An 18766-nucleotide genomic window follows, 5' to 3' on the forward strand; every position below is an offset into this window, starting at 1 on the left:
TATATTTAGAAAAGCTGAGGTGTATTTGATAATATACAATAAGTTATATACAGCACGATCATCAACAACAGTTTCTGAGACAGTTTACAACTGGTCAATTGATGACAAAACATCTCAGCTTTTCTGAATAAAGCCAACATATCACTACTAGTTCAAAAGAATAAACTATAATCTCACGTTTAAACTACTAATGTCTTGAAAATTCAGTTGTAAACAACTAACTTAATTGCATCAATTTTTTTGTACTCTACTCATAAACAAATACTTAATTAATGTAGTATTAAATCCTGTTTGTTTAGAATGAAACAGTGTTTTCTTGCAACTATATCTGCCTGTTGTGATCTAATAGAAATGAAACTGGTCTTAGATTGTTTCAGAAACTGTTGTTAGTTTTGTGAGGTGCAGTCTTATATTGTACTTTTAGTTTTCATTTTAAAAAATACTTGAGCACTTATATACCTGGCTATAACGTTTTACCCCATGCTGCTTCTACTTTAAAATTTTACTCAGTAGCTTAAATTTAATTTTTAGGCTAATATTCAAGGTATCTGAAAGTAAGAGTTTTATTAAAATGTGTCTATACCATATGTTAATAAAGAAGTTGTACAACTGTAGCTAAATTAAACTTATTTTGAATTTGAATTAAATCTATTAGATTTTTGAAGACTAATTTCAGCTGTTTTTAATAAAACAGTACATTAAAATTATCTAACATACTAATAAATTTTATTTAGACTAAAACTTTTAAAAAATGAGTAAATACATTTACTCATTAAAATTCTGTGGTTTGGTTACTACCTTGTAATAAGTTAAATTATAGTAAAATAAATTTTAATTGGTTTTTGTTTTAGATTATAAACAAATAAAATGGGTACAAGATTTTCTAAATCTAGAAAAATTAAAGCAAATGTCAAAACTAGTTCAAAAAATGCTGAACATAGTCCATTGCTTTGCTCACCTTGTTTATCAGTGCAAATTTGTTTAGGCTTTAAACAACATACGGAAAATAGTAAAACAAATTGGAATAATTCAAGTTCTAATAGTAAAGTTATTCAAACTGTCATAGTCCAAGATATCAGTAGTTTAGGTTTTCAAATGAACGATAGTAAAGTATCACAACCTATCCCCCATAAACAAATAGATAAAACTGATTGCAGTTCTGTTTCGGACCAAGTGTTTAATTCAAAATTTAAACCTTTTAAAGCTACACAACCTTCTTCAGCTGAAGTCAGCTGTTATCTTCATGCTTCATCAAACATGCATGATGACGTCACAAAGCCTGCTGCCAATTTAGCTAGGTTTAATTTAGAAGTAAGTGATTAGTAGACTGTATTTTCTGTAAAAGTTTGTTTTTAAATTAAATTTGTATTTAAAAATACTTACATAAACACTTTTTTACATAAAAGAAAAGCTTTAAATTTATAAGTTGTTACGGTAGTCAGTTTTATGCATTTAGCAAATATGTAAGTAATTAATGTTTAGATAATACTAATAGTTAATACTAAGCATATTAAATTATGATAGATAAGTATTTTGAGTTTATCTTATTATTACTTTTTTGTTTTAATATCACAAACGTTTTTTTATATCTTAATGCAACACATTAGTATTAGAATATTTCTAGTTACTGTTACTAATTAGCTACTGTACTTATTACTAAAGTTGTTTTTATTAGTTATAAGTTACTAAATTTAGTTTTAAACTTTAGGTTGACAAAAATAATTAGATTTTTATGTTTTTAAAACTATTTTAATTAGTATCTTAAGCTCTGAAGTTATAAATTTGTTATTCTTTTCTAAAATTTAAAAAATTTTTGAAGTTTGAAGTACCTGCAGTTTAATGTTTAGATTTTAAGTCATTATGAACATAAAAGTAAGGTGTGTTGAATAAATCAAGATTTTTTTTCGAATTCCAACAAAACTTTTTCTTTTACAGTCTTATTCTGTTTGCGTTCAATCATGCTTGTAGATATACTTGTTTATCCTAAATATTATATTTAACTGTTTGTAATATAAGTTTACTTAAAAACTAGCAAGGCTTTAATTAAAAAAAAAGTTAGCTAAAAGTGATTTTTTAAAGTTCAATTTCAACTCTTTTTTTATTTTCTACACATCTCTATTAAATTGCAGCTGCTGTATGTATTTGTTGCTTATATGCTTTTTAATTCTTGTTTTATTTAACTAGTTAAGTGGTTAAATAGTTGTTACTTTTTATTTACTGATTAGACTTAAAAACTGAGCTTTTTACGTGTCTTTTTACTAACTTATAGAATTTTTTAGCTTTAAAAGGTAGCTTATTATGATATCTACATATAAAAATGAAAAAAAAACTTCTTTTTGAGTTATAAAGTCATTTTTAGTGAAACAACAAAAACTGTTAGATAAAATTTAAATAAGTTATATTAAACATAGTATAAACTAAAATATTGTAATCTGTATAGTAGTTTATGTCACAAATTAACGAGTGATGGTTGATTTGTTTCCGTAGCGTAGCATATTGACGTTTTTACATTTAATTATAATTAAGATTTTGTGTGTAGTAAATCCAAATGATATGAATAACGTTTTTTTTCATGATTATGTTGCAGTGAATTTCTTAATTATACTTTAAAAGTTCTTTAAATTTCAAAATAAGTAGTAAATATCATAGTTTAAACATTTTTTGTATAAAAAGTTTCAAAAAGTTGATTTAAGTTATAGATATTTTTAATTAGAATAAATTTTAATTTTGAACGATGGGAAGCTTTTTTTCATTAGAATACTTTTATCAGGTAATATTTGTTTATTATATTTGAGTTTTTTAGTCAAATAAACTTTCAAACTTCGTGAAATACATGTTAATTTACACAATTTAAAAGGTTTATGAATAAAAGAACCATTAAATTTTGAAGCTAAAATTGTTATAGCTAAAAATGAAACTAAATAAAACATTTTTGTACAAATGAAAATATATAAGTAGTTTAGCAATAAATAGAGCTTAATGAGAATTTTTAAAATTATATTTTTAGTTCAATTTTAATTAAAACAACTATGTCAATACAAATAAGTTACTTAATTTTAGCGTATACTATCATTTTAGAGTTTTAGTAAAAATACAATTTTTCAGCTCTAATAGTTTTCAGAATTCCTTAGTTCAGGCTAATTAAAACTCTTATTTATATGAGATAGAGTTTTTTTTGAATATTTTAAAACTTATTATATTGATATGTCAACCTTTTAGTTTATAAATATTTTTAATTTTTATTTATAACATTATTTCATAGTTAATACTAAACAAATTTTTAGTTAAGTTCGTCAGTATACATACTCGTTATATGTGTATTAGATGTATAAAACAAGCTATTATCGATATAGAAATGAAGGATTTTAAATAAAATTAAAGAAAAAATTCATAACAATTATAAAAATTGCTATGAATAAGGTAATAAGAAAAGAGGCTTATTGAGAACACACTCTGCAAGTTTAAATATTTTAAAATCCTCCTTTTACTATATTTTAAATCAAGTATCTCATCCCAAAACCAGTATTCAATTTTTTTTTGTCTCAAAAAGTGTAAAGTTTTATAGCTGCGATTATTGATCTTGAGGAAAAAATATCATAAAAATTTCTTTAAAATTAGAACACGTTTGAGATTAACTAATTTTTCTAGCTTAAACACTATCTAAGACTTTTTTGAGGTTCAGATTGGTTTTATTTACTGCATTAATTGTGATAAGCTGTTGTTATTTTTTTACATCTCCCTATTTTGATGCATGTAAGTAATTTATCTTTAAAAATGTTTACCAAAGTTTAAAATAAATACTTAAAATGTAATTATAGACTGATGAAAAAAACTGTGAAGAAAACCCAGTCAATGATGCACAGTCCAATCTTACAACCAATCATTTATCTTTTGATTGTGAAGACTTTTTAAAGCAAAACTATGTTGCAAAAAACAAAGACTTTAATAATAGTTTAGTTGTAATAGAAGAGAAAAACAATCAAATATTAGTTGATGATGAAAGTGGAGAAGCTATTGTTTCTTTAAGCTCACTAGAGATATCAGAAAAAACAAAAGATGAAGTTAGACTAAAAAATATCTCTAGAAGTGTTAAAGGTAGTTTCGTTATGAACATTATAAATAAATAAATTTTGTATTCGAATCTTTTTATACATTTATAACATATTGATTTAAAAAAATATTTTTTAAATTTTATTTAATTTATAGTTTTTAGAACTTCAAGTGTATTTCTAATTTGTTTTAAATTGAAAAGAAAATTTCAACGTTTAAAGTCAATATTTATATAGTTATAACATAAATATTTCTAACATTTATTTAGACAATAGTTTTTTTAAACGTAGTCATTTGAAAAAAAATGTGTGAAAAGATACCAAATTATAAACTGGAAAACTGGAACGTGCAAACCACAACTACTAAAATTTACCATGAAAACATTAGTAATGCAAGAAAAACTGCCATTGTAAACAAAAAACTTATGTGTCTTATGGTTGACAATGCAGCTCTTCAGGAATTTTTTCTTGCTGGCCAAGGCTTAATTAGGTGAAAAAAATGGTGTATTTATTTGGTGTGGTAAGTCTGTGTAGAATGTAGGGACATAATGTAGAATTTGCTGTGAAGAATATACATTGAAAATCTATGAAAGTTGGATCTGAGGATTACAAATGTATCTTTATTTTTTCTTTACACACCAAGATAGGAACATCAACTCTTTTTAGTGTTTAGTCTATACGCATATATTTTTAAAAGCAAGTAAAGGATACTGAAAAATCTTAAAGTGAAAATTTACTTAAACACAACAAGCTTGTTGTTTTAAGTGATTTCAATGCAAAGTTTAGATATTGTCATTACTATTAAGCTAGTCTGTCTAGGAAATTTTAGTTTTTCATAAAAAGCCAAAAAAATATATACCTTTGAGAGTTTTGTCATAAGCAAACTGGCTGTGTGACAAATTAGTTTTTAAAACAGTACCTCAGCATAAAGTATCTTGAAGACATCCCCATTCTAAAAACTGGCATCATATAGTGTACAGACCTTATTCATATGGTCATGCAAAATTATGTAATCATATAAATGATGTTCTTTTAATTAGGTCTCATCACAGTGTAAATTGTAACAAGGATCTGCTGTACAATGCACAAGCAAAAAGATTTGGTTTGCAAAGTGCGATTGGATGTTTTGGCAATGCATGTTAAAAAAACAGTATTCTGAAATTTTATACTGTGATATAATATGTCATTTCATCTTGGGACACATTTACTACTAAATCTTGGTTTGTAATCCAAAAAGTACATACCAGAATGCCCTAGAATCTTTTAGAAGAAGAAACATCTCTATAAAGACCATTTTGAAGAAAACATCAATTTGTTGCTTTCTCCTATAACGATTAAGCAACAGGCTTATGTTGATTATCAACATAAACCAAGTAGCACGTATTTTTAAAAAAGATAATGAGGTAATTTTTTTATAAGCAAAAATGAGACATCTAAATAAATAAATGCTTTTGTAGATCATATAAATAATATTACAATGGTAAAAAAGTTATATAAGAATTAGTTCGCAATAAATAAGAACTATTAAAATTTGAATTTTCAGAATTTGAATATTTGTGCATATCAGCCGAATTATTTTGCCATTACAAGTCGTGCTTTTTACCTCAATTTTTCTGCAATTTGTTTTATGTTTAAATAATAAAATAGTTTTTTTATATCCTATATTTTAGACATAATTTTGTTAATTATTGTAATAGATCAAGTAGTTTTTTTACAGATAATCAAGAAAGAAAATTGCATATTGTAAATAAGTTTAAAAAGCTCGTTGAGAAAGAAACAAGTATATTGAACCAACTTGTAAACAAATGGAATGAATTGCTTACTGACACTACTATTCCTGAAGAAAGTTTGTTTAAGCTTACTTTAAGTTTTAGTACTTATAGGTTGAACTTCAAAGAAAACAATATTTTGAACTCTGTGAAAGTAAAAATATCGCTGAAGAATTAATTTTACTGTATTATTAGTATCACTTTTTATTACATTCGGAAGTTTAAAACTGTATTTTTTTTATTAAAATACCATTAAAAAACTGGTTTAGTTTTGTAGTAAGACTTATTTTTTTAATAGCTTTATACTTAAGAGACGATAAAAAAGCTTTTTACTAATAGCTGACATTGACTTTTATGTAAAAGCTTATAGAATAATCAATAATTTAATTTCTAAACAATAAAACAGATTCGTTTGAATTTAACTTCAACTAGTGATCTACAAGATCCGAATCTTTTTATCAAATTTATTTAAACTTGGGTTTTAAACTGATGTTATATAAACCCATTGGTCTTTTATTGTTCATTCTTGTGCAGCTTTAGTTACTCAAAAAAAAGTTACAATCAAAATTAACAGTTTTGTTAAATCTAAAAAAGTCATAAGTTATTAAACTACTAATAAAAACTCAATAAAACTTAACATAAATTGTCGCAAGACATAAAAAACTTAACTTTTATTATAAAAGATCACAATTATTTATTAAGATCTTCATTTCAGATATTATCTATCATAAGAGTGGGCAATTTTTCTAAAAGACTAGCCATATTTACTATGAAAAAATATTTTGCAGGCTAGGATTGATAAAAAAAAGTATTATGCCGAGCGGAATGCGTAATTAAAAAAAATGTACTATAAAAAGTATAAAATTCCTTTTCAATTTTTTTTTATGAAATGATTAATTTATAAGCACCAAATAGTACTAAAACTAAATCAAAAACACATTAAAAAGCTCAATTTTATTTAGTTGGCACAAGATGTTTTCAAGCTAAAAATACTCCGCAACTAGATATTTCTATTGTTTGACTGAATCGTGCCCTATGTTGCCTACGCCTTATCTATTATATAATATAATAAACTCTGATATTGATATTCAATTTTTTTTCGAAAACTGCCAATTTATGTGGATGCAAAGTTACATGGCAGAAAACTTTCAGTTGTATCTTATAACAAAAGATGTTTATTTGCAGTTTGTGATGAAATACGAGCTGTGATAGGAAAAACAAGATTAATAATTTCGCAAAGATTTACTCAGTTCATAAAACTTGTAAATAAAGCTGAAGACAATTCCAACAAAACCATTACTAGACCTGTATTTGAAAGTGATTTAGATGGTTTCTGGGAAATGGATTATATTCAAGTATTTTCTTAATTAAAACTTAATTTATTTGAGAATGAAGATAATATTTAAATCCTAAATACCTAGATTTTAGTTTATATAATGTTCAGTAACATGCTAAAGCTTTATGCATTATGTTTAACTTTTTCTTTATAACGTAGAAATAGATTTAAGCCTTAGTATAACAAAGCTTTTAATCGCTAGTACATTTTGTGTTATTTTCTATTAAATAATCATACCAGCTCGCATTATTATATTTACAACTTCGTAAAAACATATTGTATATCAATACTTGATTCTTTTTCTTTAACTTTGGTCAAAATAGCTTTTAAATAAATTAATTTAAAGTTTTCTTAAAGTATGAGTATAAATCTTGAAAAAAATTATTTAAATTTATATTATATAACTTAGTAAAATTTTACAACTAAAGTTTAACACAAACTTTACTTTATTAGAGTTAAAATCCGTATCAATAAAAACATTTAAGCCACTAAATTTTTTTTTTTTTATTGTATGCATATCGTAGGTATTCGCAGCTGCTTTAAATATCTTAGTGTGAAAACTATGAAAGTTATAAGCTTTTTTCAAAAAACACTTCTTTTAAAAAATTTCATTGTACAGTATAGTGGCAGAGCTCATCAAATTACTTATTTTATAGTTATACTATTTTATAAGTTAAATTTTTGCTTTGATTAAATACACTTTAGGACTTATTTTTCAGATTACTTTCTACTACCAATTAAATATTAAACTTTATGTTTTTTGAAATAAAATAACTTTTAAATTAGACAAACTTTGTTAGTAATCGTGTATTTTTTTATTCGTTAGTTTAAACTTTTACACATTCATCAGTATTTCAATTATTTTAAAATAATCCTACTTATTTTTCAAATATTAAAATAATTAGCATATTTAAAAAAACTTATTGAATTTTTCTTAAATTTTGTTTTTAAATATTGTTTTGATATTAAAAGATTTATTTTTTACTTAAAATTGTTTTAAAAAGCAGTAATATATGTTTTAATATAACTATATAAGCAATAACATTAATATTTATAATTATAACTGTTAGTTGATAAAAGTTATGTATGTTTGTATTTGATATTTTTTATTCTAAGTTAGCATTAGTCATAATTTATCAAAAGTTCTACATACTGTTTGTCTTTGTATTTGATAAACGTTTTTATATTATCTACTGACTTGTTGTTTTTTCTGAGTTATCAGTTATTTACTTATCTTTTTTTGAATTTTTAAATACTTTAAGTGTTGCTGTGTAAACAATATTTAGTTGAGATTACAAATGTGATTGATATTTGCACGTTCAAAAGTGTTCTTTTTTATATTGCATAAGAATAGCTTAATGTTTGTTCAAGATATTCTCTTGTTATTTTATTTCTTTTGTACTTAAGTGTTTATTTATAACTTTAGTATAAATATAAGTAACAGCTTTCTTTTTAATTTTTCTATATACTTTAAATATGCCTTTTATATTTTTGCTTCTGAAATGTTTTCAATTAATTATATTTTTTTATCAAGTTGTATTAAAAGCTTTGTTTAGAAAGCTAATTACTAAAAAAACATTGTTTGCTAAATAAACTTTAAGAAAAAATAAAAAGTATATACTTTTATTAAAGGTAAAAGAAGTAAAAGAATCGTTTGAAAAACTTTCATTGAGGAAAGTAAATAATTGGAAATCTAATGAAGTTAAAGCTGCAATAAATATAGTTAACAAAAAGAAGCCTAAAAAAGTAAGTTATAGTAAAAATAGACAAAAATAAGCCTTCTATCACTAAATAGTTATCACAAGTTGATAGTTTTATAGCATGACAATTCAAATTATTTTAAAATTTAAAATTAGAGCTTGAAAAATATCTACCATAAGGATCAGTTAAAAAACATAATGATGGTAAAAATATATTTGTTATAAGATTTAATTTATATTTGCTAGAGCAGGGTTGCCACACACACAGGGAAACTCAGGGAATTTCCCAGGTATAGAAAATCTCAGGGAAACTCAGGGAATTTTTATTTATTTTTTCTTTAAGTCAGGGTAGTTTTGGTTTTTTCTAAAAGTTTCAGGGAAATTTTAAGATTTCTTAAAAATCTCAGGAATTTTTTTTTCTAGATCTGGAATGAGATTTAGTATATCAAGTTTCGATATTTTGTTCAAAAAAGTTAATTTTATTTATATTCAAGTGCTTATTTAGAATTTTTAGCCTTCCGGCTAGTTCTTCAATATTCTTAGAATTAACATTGTAATTTTTTAATGAATAATAAAAATTTTAAGGATTTGAAAAAAACTCAGGGAAACTCAGGGAAGTTTAAGGTTACTCAGGGAAGTTTCTGGTCATTTAGGGAAGATTTTTTGACTCAAAGAGTGGCAACCCTGCTATATACAGCCATATTTTTGTAAGTTTTAAAAGGCATAGTTCAATCAGTTATTTCAACTTAAAAAAAAGATTTTGAACTTAATAGGTTATAATGTTATAGAATAAAAACAATTAAAATAATTAAACTACAATAAATTAAAACTAATCAATAATATAAAATTTAAATAATTGTAGTTTGAAATTTTGTGTACCAGTATTTTATATAACTACTACACAAAGACTTCGATATACAATACCTATAAGTTATGTGACATTTTGATATAGCTTATATTTTTATCGACACATAAAACTATACTCTTTAAAATGTTATGTATGTTTAATTTTAAATTAAACATTTATTTGAAATTCAATAATTTATTTCAAAAAATACACTAAACTCAAGTTTCATAACAATATATATTTCGTGCTTAACCCATCAGTTGTTTACTAAGCAATAAGAAAAAAGTTTCAAATCTAGCTTATATAGTGAAAATGTAATCAAGGTAAGATCAACGAAATGTGTAATCAACAAAATGATGACCTTTACATTGATTGCATTTTCACTATATTTTCTAGATTTGAAACTTTATTTTTAATGCTCAGTAGATAATAGATGAGTTAAGTACGAAATATATATTGTTATGAAATTTGAGTCTTGTGTAATTTTTGAAATGATAAAAAATTATCTTAACTTATTTAAAGAATAATGTTTTATTTAGCATTTTAATAAAAAAGTTTAAAATAAGCGTTTTTTCAATGCATATGTTGGAGTTATAGTAAATTAACGATTATCATAGTAATAATTCTCGACAAGGTTCCAGCTCTGAAAAGTATTTCAATAACGCCGGAAGTGGAAGCTCGGAGAAAAGAAGCATCTGAAAAGAGGAAGAAAGCTATGCAAGAGATGAGAATTAAAAAGAAAAAACTAATGATGATAAAACGAAATGATGACGTTTTTTTACAATTTAATCATCATCAGCTCGATAGAGTAACAGAACAAAAATCTGAACTGATAATTAATGAAAATGTTGTTGTTGACAGTGATGCAATACATAAAAAGTCAAATAATGAAGAAATTATTACTAGTAGTACTTTAGCCAACACCGACTTCAAAACTGATTTACCAGAAGACTTACACAAGAACCTTCTCAAATCTCCTACTGGTTATGAAGTTATTGATGAGGTGATAGTCAGTAGCAATTTTTTACCTACTTGCAACGAGACTGCCTCTAACGACATACCTCTGACACCCACTAACAATATTTCAATTCCACAAACTGCTATTGTTGGATAATTAGTGGTAATTTGTTAATGTTAAATGGTTATTTGAGTTTTGGGTCTTTTTAAATTGCAAAAAAAAAAATTAAAAATTAATTTTTTATAATGTGAATTAAATTCATATATTTTTCATACTATTTCAAATTTGTATTTTATATATTATAAATGTTTTATTTTAGGTTTGGGAGCTAATGCTTTCAAAAATTTTTCGTTTATATTATGTGCCAAAATCCAAATTAACTTAAAATTGTAATTGTTAGGCTTATAGCTGCTGTATAACTAAATAGTGTAAACTTATTTTTTTAATGGCTAATTTAGTTACACCATTTGGCAATTAATAATCTTAGTTTTAAAATAAAAGTTTAAGTTTATAATGTTTTCAAGTAAAATTTTTATTTTAAAGTTTTGTGAAACACTTTTTTAACATCATATTTTCATTCTTTTGCGAATTAAAAAATATTTTTACGTTTTAAAAATGTTTGCTGTTTTGTTATAGAATTAATTTGATAAAAATATTAGTTAAATAATAGTTTATTAAAACTTAATTTGTGCCTTTTTATTACAACTGTTGATAACAGAGATTATTGTTTTTTAAAGTTGTTCTTTAATTAATAAAATACTTAAAATTCAATGATAAATAAGTTTTAATGTAGATTTCTGAGCTGAAGTACTTTTGATTTATAATATTTTATATACTTTAGTTATAATTGGTTCAGAAATTTTTTTCCTTGTTTTATTAGCTAAAAAATGTGTTGTCTGATGTTTTTATATCACCTAGATTTAGTTATTAAGCTTGCCTTCTTAGTATTGTTTTTTTTTAACTCTACGTGTAGTAACTTTTAGAAAATAAAAAATATATGCCTTTGCCTTATTTACAGATTTCTTTCGTTTTATTGAATAAAAGTTTTAAAATTTTAACCTGTTTCTTATTTACAATATATTAACACGTTCAAAAAGTGAATATATCTATCTGTTTATAAAATTATGTGACTAAAATTTTAAAATTTTACTAACAAAACAATGTATCACTCAAACAAGGTCTTCAGCTGTTAATAAAATCTGGAAAAAATTAAAGTAAATATGCGATAACACATTCAATTGTAATCTCTAAAATTGAAAGTACACAATTAAATAATATTTACATCTAAAATATTTATGTTTGTATTTTTTATATATCTTATGATGATACATCTTTATATAGGCTTTATAAAATAAATAAACTATTTATAAACCTATTTAATAGTAATTTATGCAATAATGCTTTTATTAAGTTGCAAACATCAAAAAATTTTTGTAATTTCGTTTTATCAAAATTTCATTTATAAGTATAAGCTTAAAATAAAAAAACGTATAGTATATTGAGTTAATGTTTTAAAAATGTTAAAACATTTAAAAAGTCTAATAAAACAACAAATGTATTGTTAAATGAATTTATTCTAACAACTTTTTGATTTTAACTCTTAATTAAAATACTCCAGTAATAAAATAAATTCTTAACAAAACATTTAAATTTAAGCTATCAAAATCCTAAATATTTTGATAAAATTAGGTTAAACAAACTTATATTTTTAACTTCTTCCTTGATTAAAATACTGCTCAGTATCTGATAGCACTAAACTATTAGAATTTAAAATCATACTAACACCATAAGCAACACTTCAGAAAAAGATTTTTTTAAATAACACTAGAAAAAATATTTTCTTAGCTTATAAGAGTAGAATATTTTTAGTGTAGAAGCATAAACTTTGTACGGATAAAATTCAATATAAAAACGTTAAACGTTATTTACAACCTATTCATGAAAAAAATTAAATATCTTTACGTTAGATGTCAAGTTAATCAAATCTTAATAACTTTTAACCTTAGTATTACGCTCAAAAGGTTTATTTCTAATTAAGATTAAAACGTTTAACAATCCAAATACTTAATAATTTTCAATTCAAATTGCTGTTTTGTTTCTTGTTAACTACAGCATACATAGCTGTTTTTTCTATTAGTTCATTATCTTCATTAATTATTATTTTGTTTGTACAATAGCTGTTATCATGAATTTGTGCTTGAGTTGTAGTTATTTCTTTTAACCTGTCTTCAGAATCAGAACTAAAGTAATCAGAACTAAAGTCATCGTAAACAGAAAACTGTCTTGAAGAGGTTGACCTTGAACCACGTTTATTTTCATGTAATGTTGAAGGTTGTATATCATTTGTTACTAAAACTATATCACTTTTTCGGTAACTTTTTGCTTTGTACTCTTCTTTTCTATCTACCATTTCTATTTTCCCACTAAGTTGATTTCTTGTCACTTTTATATTTTTCACTGCTGTACTACTGTAAAGTATCATAGTCGAGTTTTAGAATAAAATTAGAAATTAAAATAATTCTAATAGTTTAGTAAAACTGTTTTAACCATAAAAAATGTAGTGCCGGTAATTTTTTAGATATTTTTTTAAACAAGTTAAGTGCATTATTCAAATTATTTAAAAAAAGTAGATTACAACTTAATAATACTATAAAGTTCTAATCTGACAAAAAAAAATCAAGGTCAAAATGTATCAACTTTTATAACATCTGCAACTTGCTGTTTACAAACAGCGAATATATTGGGTTAATTATCATCTAGGCCCTAGGGTGAAATGAAAGTAAAAAGTTTATGTTTTAAACTGATTTAATATAAGGTACAACAATTCAAATTATGACAATCTTAACTTTGACTGTTCAAAATCAAGTTACAATGTTTTAAAATTCGACTATTCAAATTTGACAACTCAAGTTCAAAAATTTAAGGTTACGACAATTTTAATTTCGATAAATAAATTGACAACTGCATATAAACCAGGTTTTCCCAAAATATAACCGGATTTTAAAAACATGGCAGAAATTAAAAAAAAACATCTACAAATTTTTTATTGCCTCTTTTCTAGATGTTTACCTAATTAGTTATTGCCAAATTGGGAAACCCTGAACTATATGGATGTTATAATGTATTTGTTGCTTTATCCATGTTTTTTTTAACTTAGTAGCGTTTTTCTTTTATTTGGTAATATAAAAATCTTTCTAACTTTGTAGAATTTAATTTCTTTAACTACGTTTATACTTTAACTGGTGCTTCTTTATTTTGGTTTCATTTTATTTATTCATAAAGAAATACTTGAAACTTTTTTTAATCAAAATTTTACGGTTATTTGTGGTAAGTTCTTTAGGTGACACTCAAAATTTATGATATCTAAAGTTTTTTTGACTCTTAATTTAATATTTTGTTTTAACAAATCACTTAAGTTTTTGTCGTTCAATTGATTGTTGTAGTAATATTTTTTGTATGTTTTTAGTTTTTTATAGTAAATTTTTTTTTAACTCAAATATATTTTGAATAAAATTTTTAGTGTAAACTTAGTATCGTTAAACTTTTTCAGACTAACTATATTTTTAATTAAACGTTTCTATAAGTAGCTGTTTTCAATAACGATACTGATTTATATTGTTTTATTGAAAGGTAAAATACTTATTCTTGTTCTTAATTTAAAATATAGTATACTTACATTTTCTATTGAAATTTGGGTCTCTTCAAACTAGATGAATATGCTTAATTAGGTTTGGATTTTTTATCAAAAACGTTAGGGTAAAAGTTAGAATTAAGAGGTTAAAAAAATTAGCTTTATGACAAATAAAATTTCAGATTTTTTTATTTAGTTTTATTCGATCAAAAGACTCAACCTATTTTAATTTTAGTCTGTGTGTAAATTGATTTCTGCTCTTTTGTAAAAAAAACAATTATTTATTCTCAATTTATCTATATTTACTTAATAATACTCGAAATTATTAGTTTTTATAATACAGACTTATTTAAAACAAAAAATAAAGTTTAACACATTCAGATTGAAAACATTAAAATTTAGACTATAATATTTGTACAAATAATTACTATTAACAAATTTTCACAGTACACTTTCTTTATTAAACTAACATATGTTTATAAGTGTTAACAAGTTAACACAATTCAATGAAGATCTGTAAAAAATAAATACTTTAAGAAAAGAATAGAAACTAAGTAGGTGTATTACACTGGGTGCTTATTTTTTCGGCCACTTTTGATGTTTCGGCTTAAAAAAATTTTGTTTTCTGGAAATATCATAAAAACACCTTGTGCAAAATTTTAGATGATGTGAAGAAAATTTCACCACGGCTAACTCAATTGAAAATAAAAACACCTAAAATGACCTCATTTGTATTTTTTTTTACAAAACATATCACGAAAATACTATAACTTTTTTTTTTATGTAGGTCTATGTTTAAGGGCATTTTGGAAAACTTGAAAGTCAAGTATTTTTTCTGAAGATACCTTCATAAATTTTTTATCTAATTAGGACATCATAAGAGTGGAAAATCTCAAAAATAAAACTAATCACTTAAAATTTTGTTTGTTTAAAACATAATGATGTTTAATTAGTAATAAAAAAACTTTTCAAGCCATTTTTCAAGCCATTTTAATATGTTATTTTGTATAAAGTTTCTAAAAAAGTTTAGTTATTAAAATAATTTTTAATAATAAACGAGTAAAAAACATCATAAGAGTGGAAAATCTCAAAAACAAAACTAATCACTTAAAATTTTGTTTGTTTAAAACATAATGATGTTTAATTAGTAATAAAAAAACTTTTCAAGCCATTTTTCAAGCCATTTTAATATGTTATTTTGTATAAAGTTTCTAAAAAAGTTTAGTTATTAAAATAATTTTTAATAATAAACGAGTAAAACTCTGAATTTGAATTCTGAAAACTCACATTGTGTATTTACTAAAGATAAACATTATTACTATAGATTAATAGTTAATAAGACATACTATGTATGAAGTTAAATCTGACTGTTATAACACCGGGAACGGGTCTCTTTTTCACTCCAAAACCATATGATATTAGTAACGATTAAATCTAAATTATAATAAAGCTAAAGTTAAATACAAATTAAAATAACAAACCAAAATATAAACTGCTTACATTCAAGTCCAAGAGATACTAATGGACAAAACTAAACGGTTGTTAAGTATACAAAAAGTTAACTAACATTTACGTCACAGTATTATGTTCAAAAGCACTAACAATATATCAAATTTGTATTGTATCTTTTAACAAATATTAATCTATAGTATTTATGTTCATCTTTAGTAAACACACATATACACCTACTTTAGCTTCTATTCTTTTCTTACAGTATTTACTTTTTTACAGAGCTCCGTTGAAGTGTTTTAACTCATAATTAACACACAGAAACATATGTTATTTTAATAAAAAAGAGTACTGTGAAAACTTGTGTTATTATATATTCCAGTGAACTTGCTTGAACAAGTAAGTATAAGGTTTATCGCTTATAATAAAAAAAATTAAACTTTAGTTAATGAAAACATGACATCTGATAGATTTTAGAATAAGAATGATTTTTTCTAAGTTAGATATAAAAAACTATAACAAAAGTTGTAATGCCCCTGAGTGAAAACATCAATATTAAAAGTGTCTTAATCCAGGACGAGACATTAAACTGTAAACGTAGAGTATGACTCGATAACTAAAAAATAAACTATATTTAAAGCTGAAACTTAATATGTTGAACTAAAAGCTCATACGTAGTAACTTTTAATATTTAAATTATCAAAAGTTTTAGATTTGTTTACTCAATCTAAAAATCTAGATAAATTTTAAAATGTTTAAAAAAGCGCCATAACTTTAGTTAGAAATATAAAATGTGTCATTAAGTTTAAACATAACTATAAAATCTACTGGGGTGATATAAAACATATTACTTCACATCAAGAATGCCCAGTTTATACCTTTTGATAGTTTTAAAATGGTTTTTATTCTGCCTGATTATTTCTTTATTGAAATGTAGGTAAAAAAAATACATTAATCATTTCAACACTAAAGAGATTTTTTTTGATTTATACAATATTAGTAAATTTATAGCTTAAGTTTACAAAAGAAAGTTTCAGTACTTACTTTACCATTTGTCGGTCACTTAAAGGTACAAGGCGTAATCTTACTTTCTTTTTGTTAAAAGCTTCTTTTATATTAACTTTTTTTATTTTAAAGTTCGCTTTTACATCAGTCCATCTTCTTGAAGCAGTGTACCTTTTATTATCAACCATCTTTTTACCTTTTTTTGTATAAAATAGTAGAAAGAAACAAGCCAAAATTAAAACAAAAGATATTGACACAACTGCGATCATTACTACGTTGTTTGTAGAAATAGATACATTTTCGCCAGTACTAACGAGTCTTTTTCTATTGATATCAAGTACAGAAGTATTTCTATTAATCGTATTATGTATCGTTAAACTTTTATTACGCTCACATATAAATCGTTTCTTAACATTTTTGTGTATATAACCTAAAGTTGCCTTAGGTTTACTAGTCCAAGGAAGCCCAAAACGAATAACTAAAGCTTTTCGTAAAAAATTTTCATTGTACCTTATTCCAGCGTCATAAAAATTGTACGTTTTACATACTGAACTTTCATTTTCTGTAAACTTTTTGTTTCTACAGTATTCAAACCCAGTCCAGTAATCATATGTTGTTTTGTTTGCTTTACTTTTCAATTTTAGCCAAGTTTCTGCTTCTTTAATAGATACAAGCTTAGTGTTTAAATCCTTGCAATAATTTTTGCTCTCTTTGTAAGTTGACTCAGTATTCCAAAAACAGAATTGTCTTTTGTTAAATTCTATCAAGTGTTTACACTTTTCTACCATTTTATAAAGTATAGTATGTTGTAAAATTATTAAAACCTGCAGTTATCCTAGTTTAGAGTAATATTTATAAGTTGAATCAAATATATATGTCTAACTATAGATTTTCAAACATTTTAGATTTTGGAATATTCCATTGCAGACTATTTGATATGAAAATAAGTTTTGCTCTAAAACTACCAAAAAAACAAGAATCAGTATTTGCATGTGTACCTTGAATCAGTTGATACTTTTTATATTAGATTTAGTTTAGATTATACCTAGTTTAAAAGTATAGTAGTTTAACTTTATTACACTTTATTCTGAAAAATGTTTAATTTCGTATGTTAAGACACTTCTACGATTTTTTTTTGATTTATTTGAAACTGTTTGTCCTGGATAAGATGCTAAAAGGTATCCATAGTGTGTGACTAGATAACCGAAAGGTTCTTCGTGCACAAGGTCCTAGAACCAAATATGTTGAGCGCTTTTGTTTCGTTCAATAAACTTACATAAACATTTGTAGATGTTATTTTTTACATAAAAGTAACGTATAGACTAGAAATTAAAACTATTTGATGTTTTACTTTAGTTTATAACTGTTTTCCGTATCGAGTGTAAGTGTAGATTTAAGAAATAATTTAAATACACTATTGTTTTGTTTCATAATTTCTGCCAACATTCATGTGTAAAATACTGTTATACATTTTTATTATAAGTTTATGTTTTACAAACTCAATTTACCGTACAACGTAGAAGTTATATATTTTAGAATGTATGTACTGATTCGTGTTATAGTTACTTTAAGTATTTTGTGTTTAACAAGTAAGTCGGTGTAATCTTTGAATAAATTTATACTTAATGAATATTTTAAAGTAAACTAAAAATTATCAACTATAAATGTTTAAACTTATTTATATTCTTTTATAACATTAAAAAATATCAATCTTAAGATTAAAAAAATTTAAGTATGATTTTAGACTTTGTAGCTAAATTCCAAGTAAAACAAAAAAAAACTGTATAACTTTTATTGTCAGCAGCTAAATTGTCTTGAAAAGTAATAACGTTATCAGACTCTCTTTCAAAAAATAATCGTTTGCGTTTAGCAGTGTTGATAATCGGACCTTGTAATAAACAAACAATGAATATTAAAGTAAAAATATAGAAGTTATTCTAAAAAGACAAAAAGTAATTAAAGAATAAATTTTCTAAATCCCGCGTTTTTTTTCTAATAAGTTTCAATATATAGTTTTTTACT

The 18766-nt window shown here is 23.9% G+C and overlaps 1 protein-coding gene across 2 annotated transcripts; it reads left to right on the forward strand.

The window, feature by feature from the left end:
• The first annotated feature begins 855 nt into the window (after positions 1-855).
• LOC145838298 (uncharacterized) lies at positions 856-11345 on the forward strand. Of its 2 annotated transcripts, none has more exons than XM_082945866.1 (6): positions 856-1311; positions 3819-4095; positions 5767-5895; positions 7004-7173; positions 8787-8900; positions 10336-11345. In XM_082945866.1, exons 1-6 carry the CDS (start codon positions 868-870, stop codon positions 10813-10815), a joined length of 1614 nt encoding a protein of 537 aa, XP_082801992.1. In that variant the 5' UTR covers positions 856-867; the 3' UTR covers positions 10816-11345. The 2 variants fall into 2 exon arrangements, with proteins under 2 accessions (XP_082801992.1, XP_082801993.1); XM_082945867.1 differs by lacking the exon at positions 856-1311 and adding an exon at positions 2690-2770.
• Positions 11346-18766: the final 7421 nt, after the last annotated feature.

This window comes from Thalia democratica, chromosome 6 (genome assembly GCF_965202585.1).
Source record: "Thalia democratica chromosome 6, ktThaDemo2.hap1.1, whole genome shotgun sequence".
NCBI lineage: Eukaryota > Metazoa > Chordata > Thaliacea > Salpida > Salpidae > Thalia > Thalia democratica.

Excerpts from the sequence above, each read along its gene's own strand:
- LOC145838298 (XM_082945866.1), top strand. The coding sequence starts at position 868 with ATGGGTACAAGATTTTCTAAATCTAGAAAAATTAAAGCAAATGTCAAA. Across the intron at positions 5,896-7,003 it reads CACTACTATTCCTGAAGAAA|TTTGTGATGAAATACGAGCT; the intron begins GTTTGTTTAAGC and ends GTTTATTTGCAG. Across the intron at positions 8,901-10,335 it reads ACAAAAAGAAGCCTAAAAAA|GTTCCAGCTCTGAAAAGTAT; the intron begins GTAAGTTATAGT and ends ATTCTCGACAAG.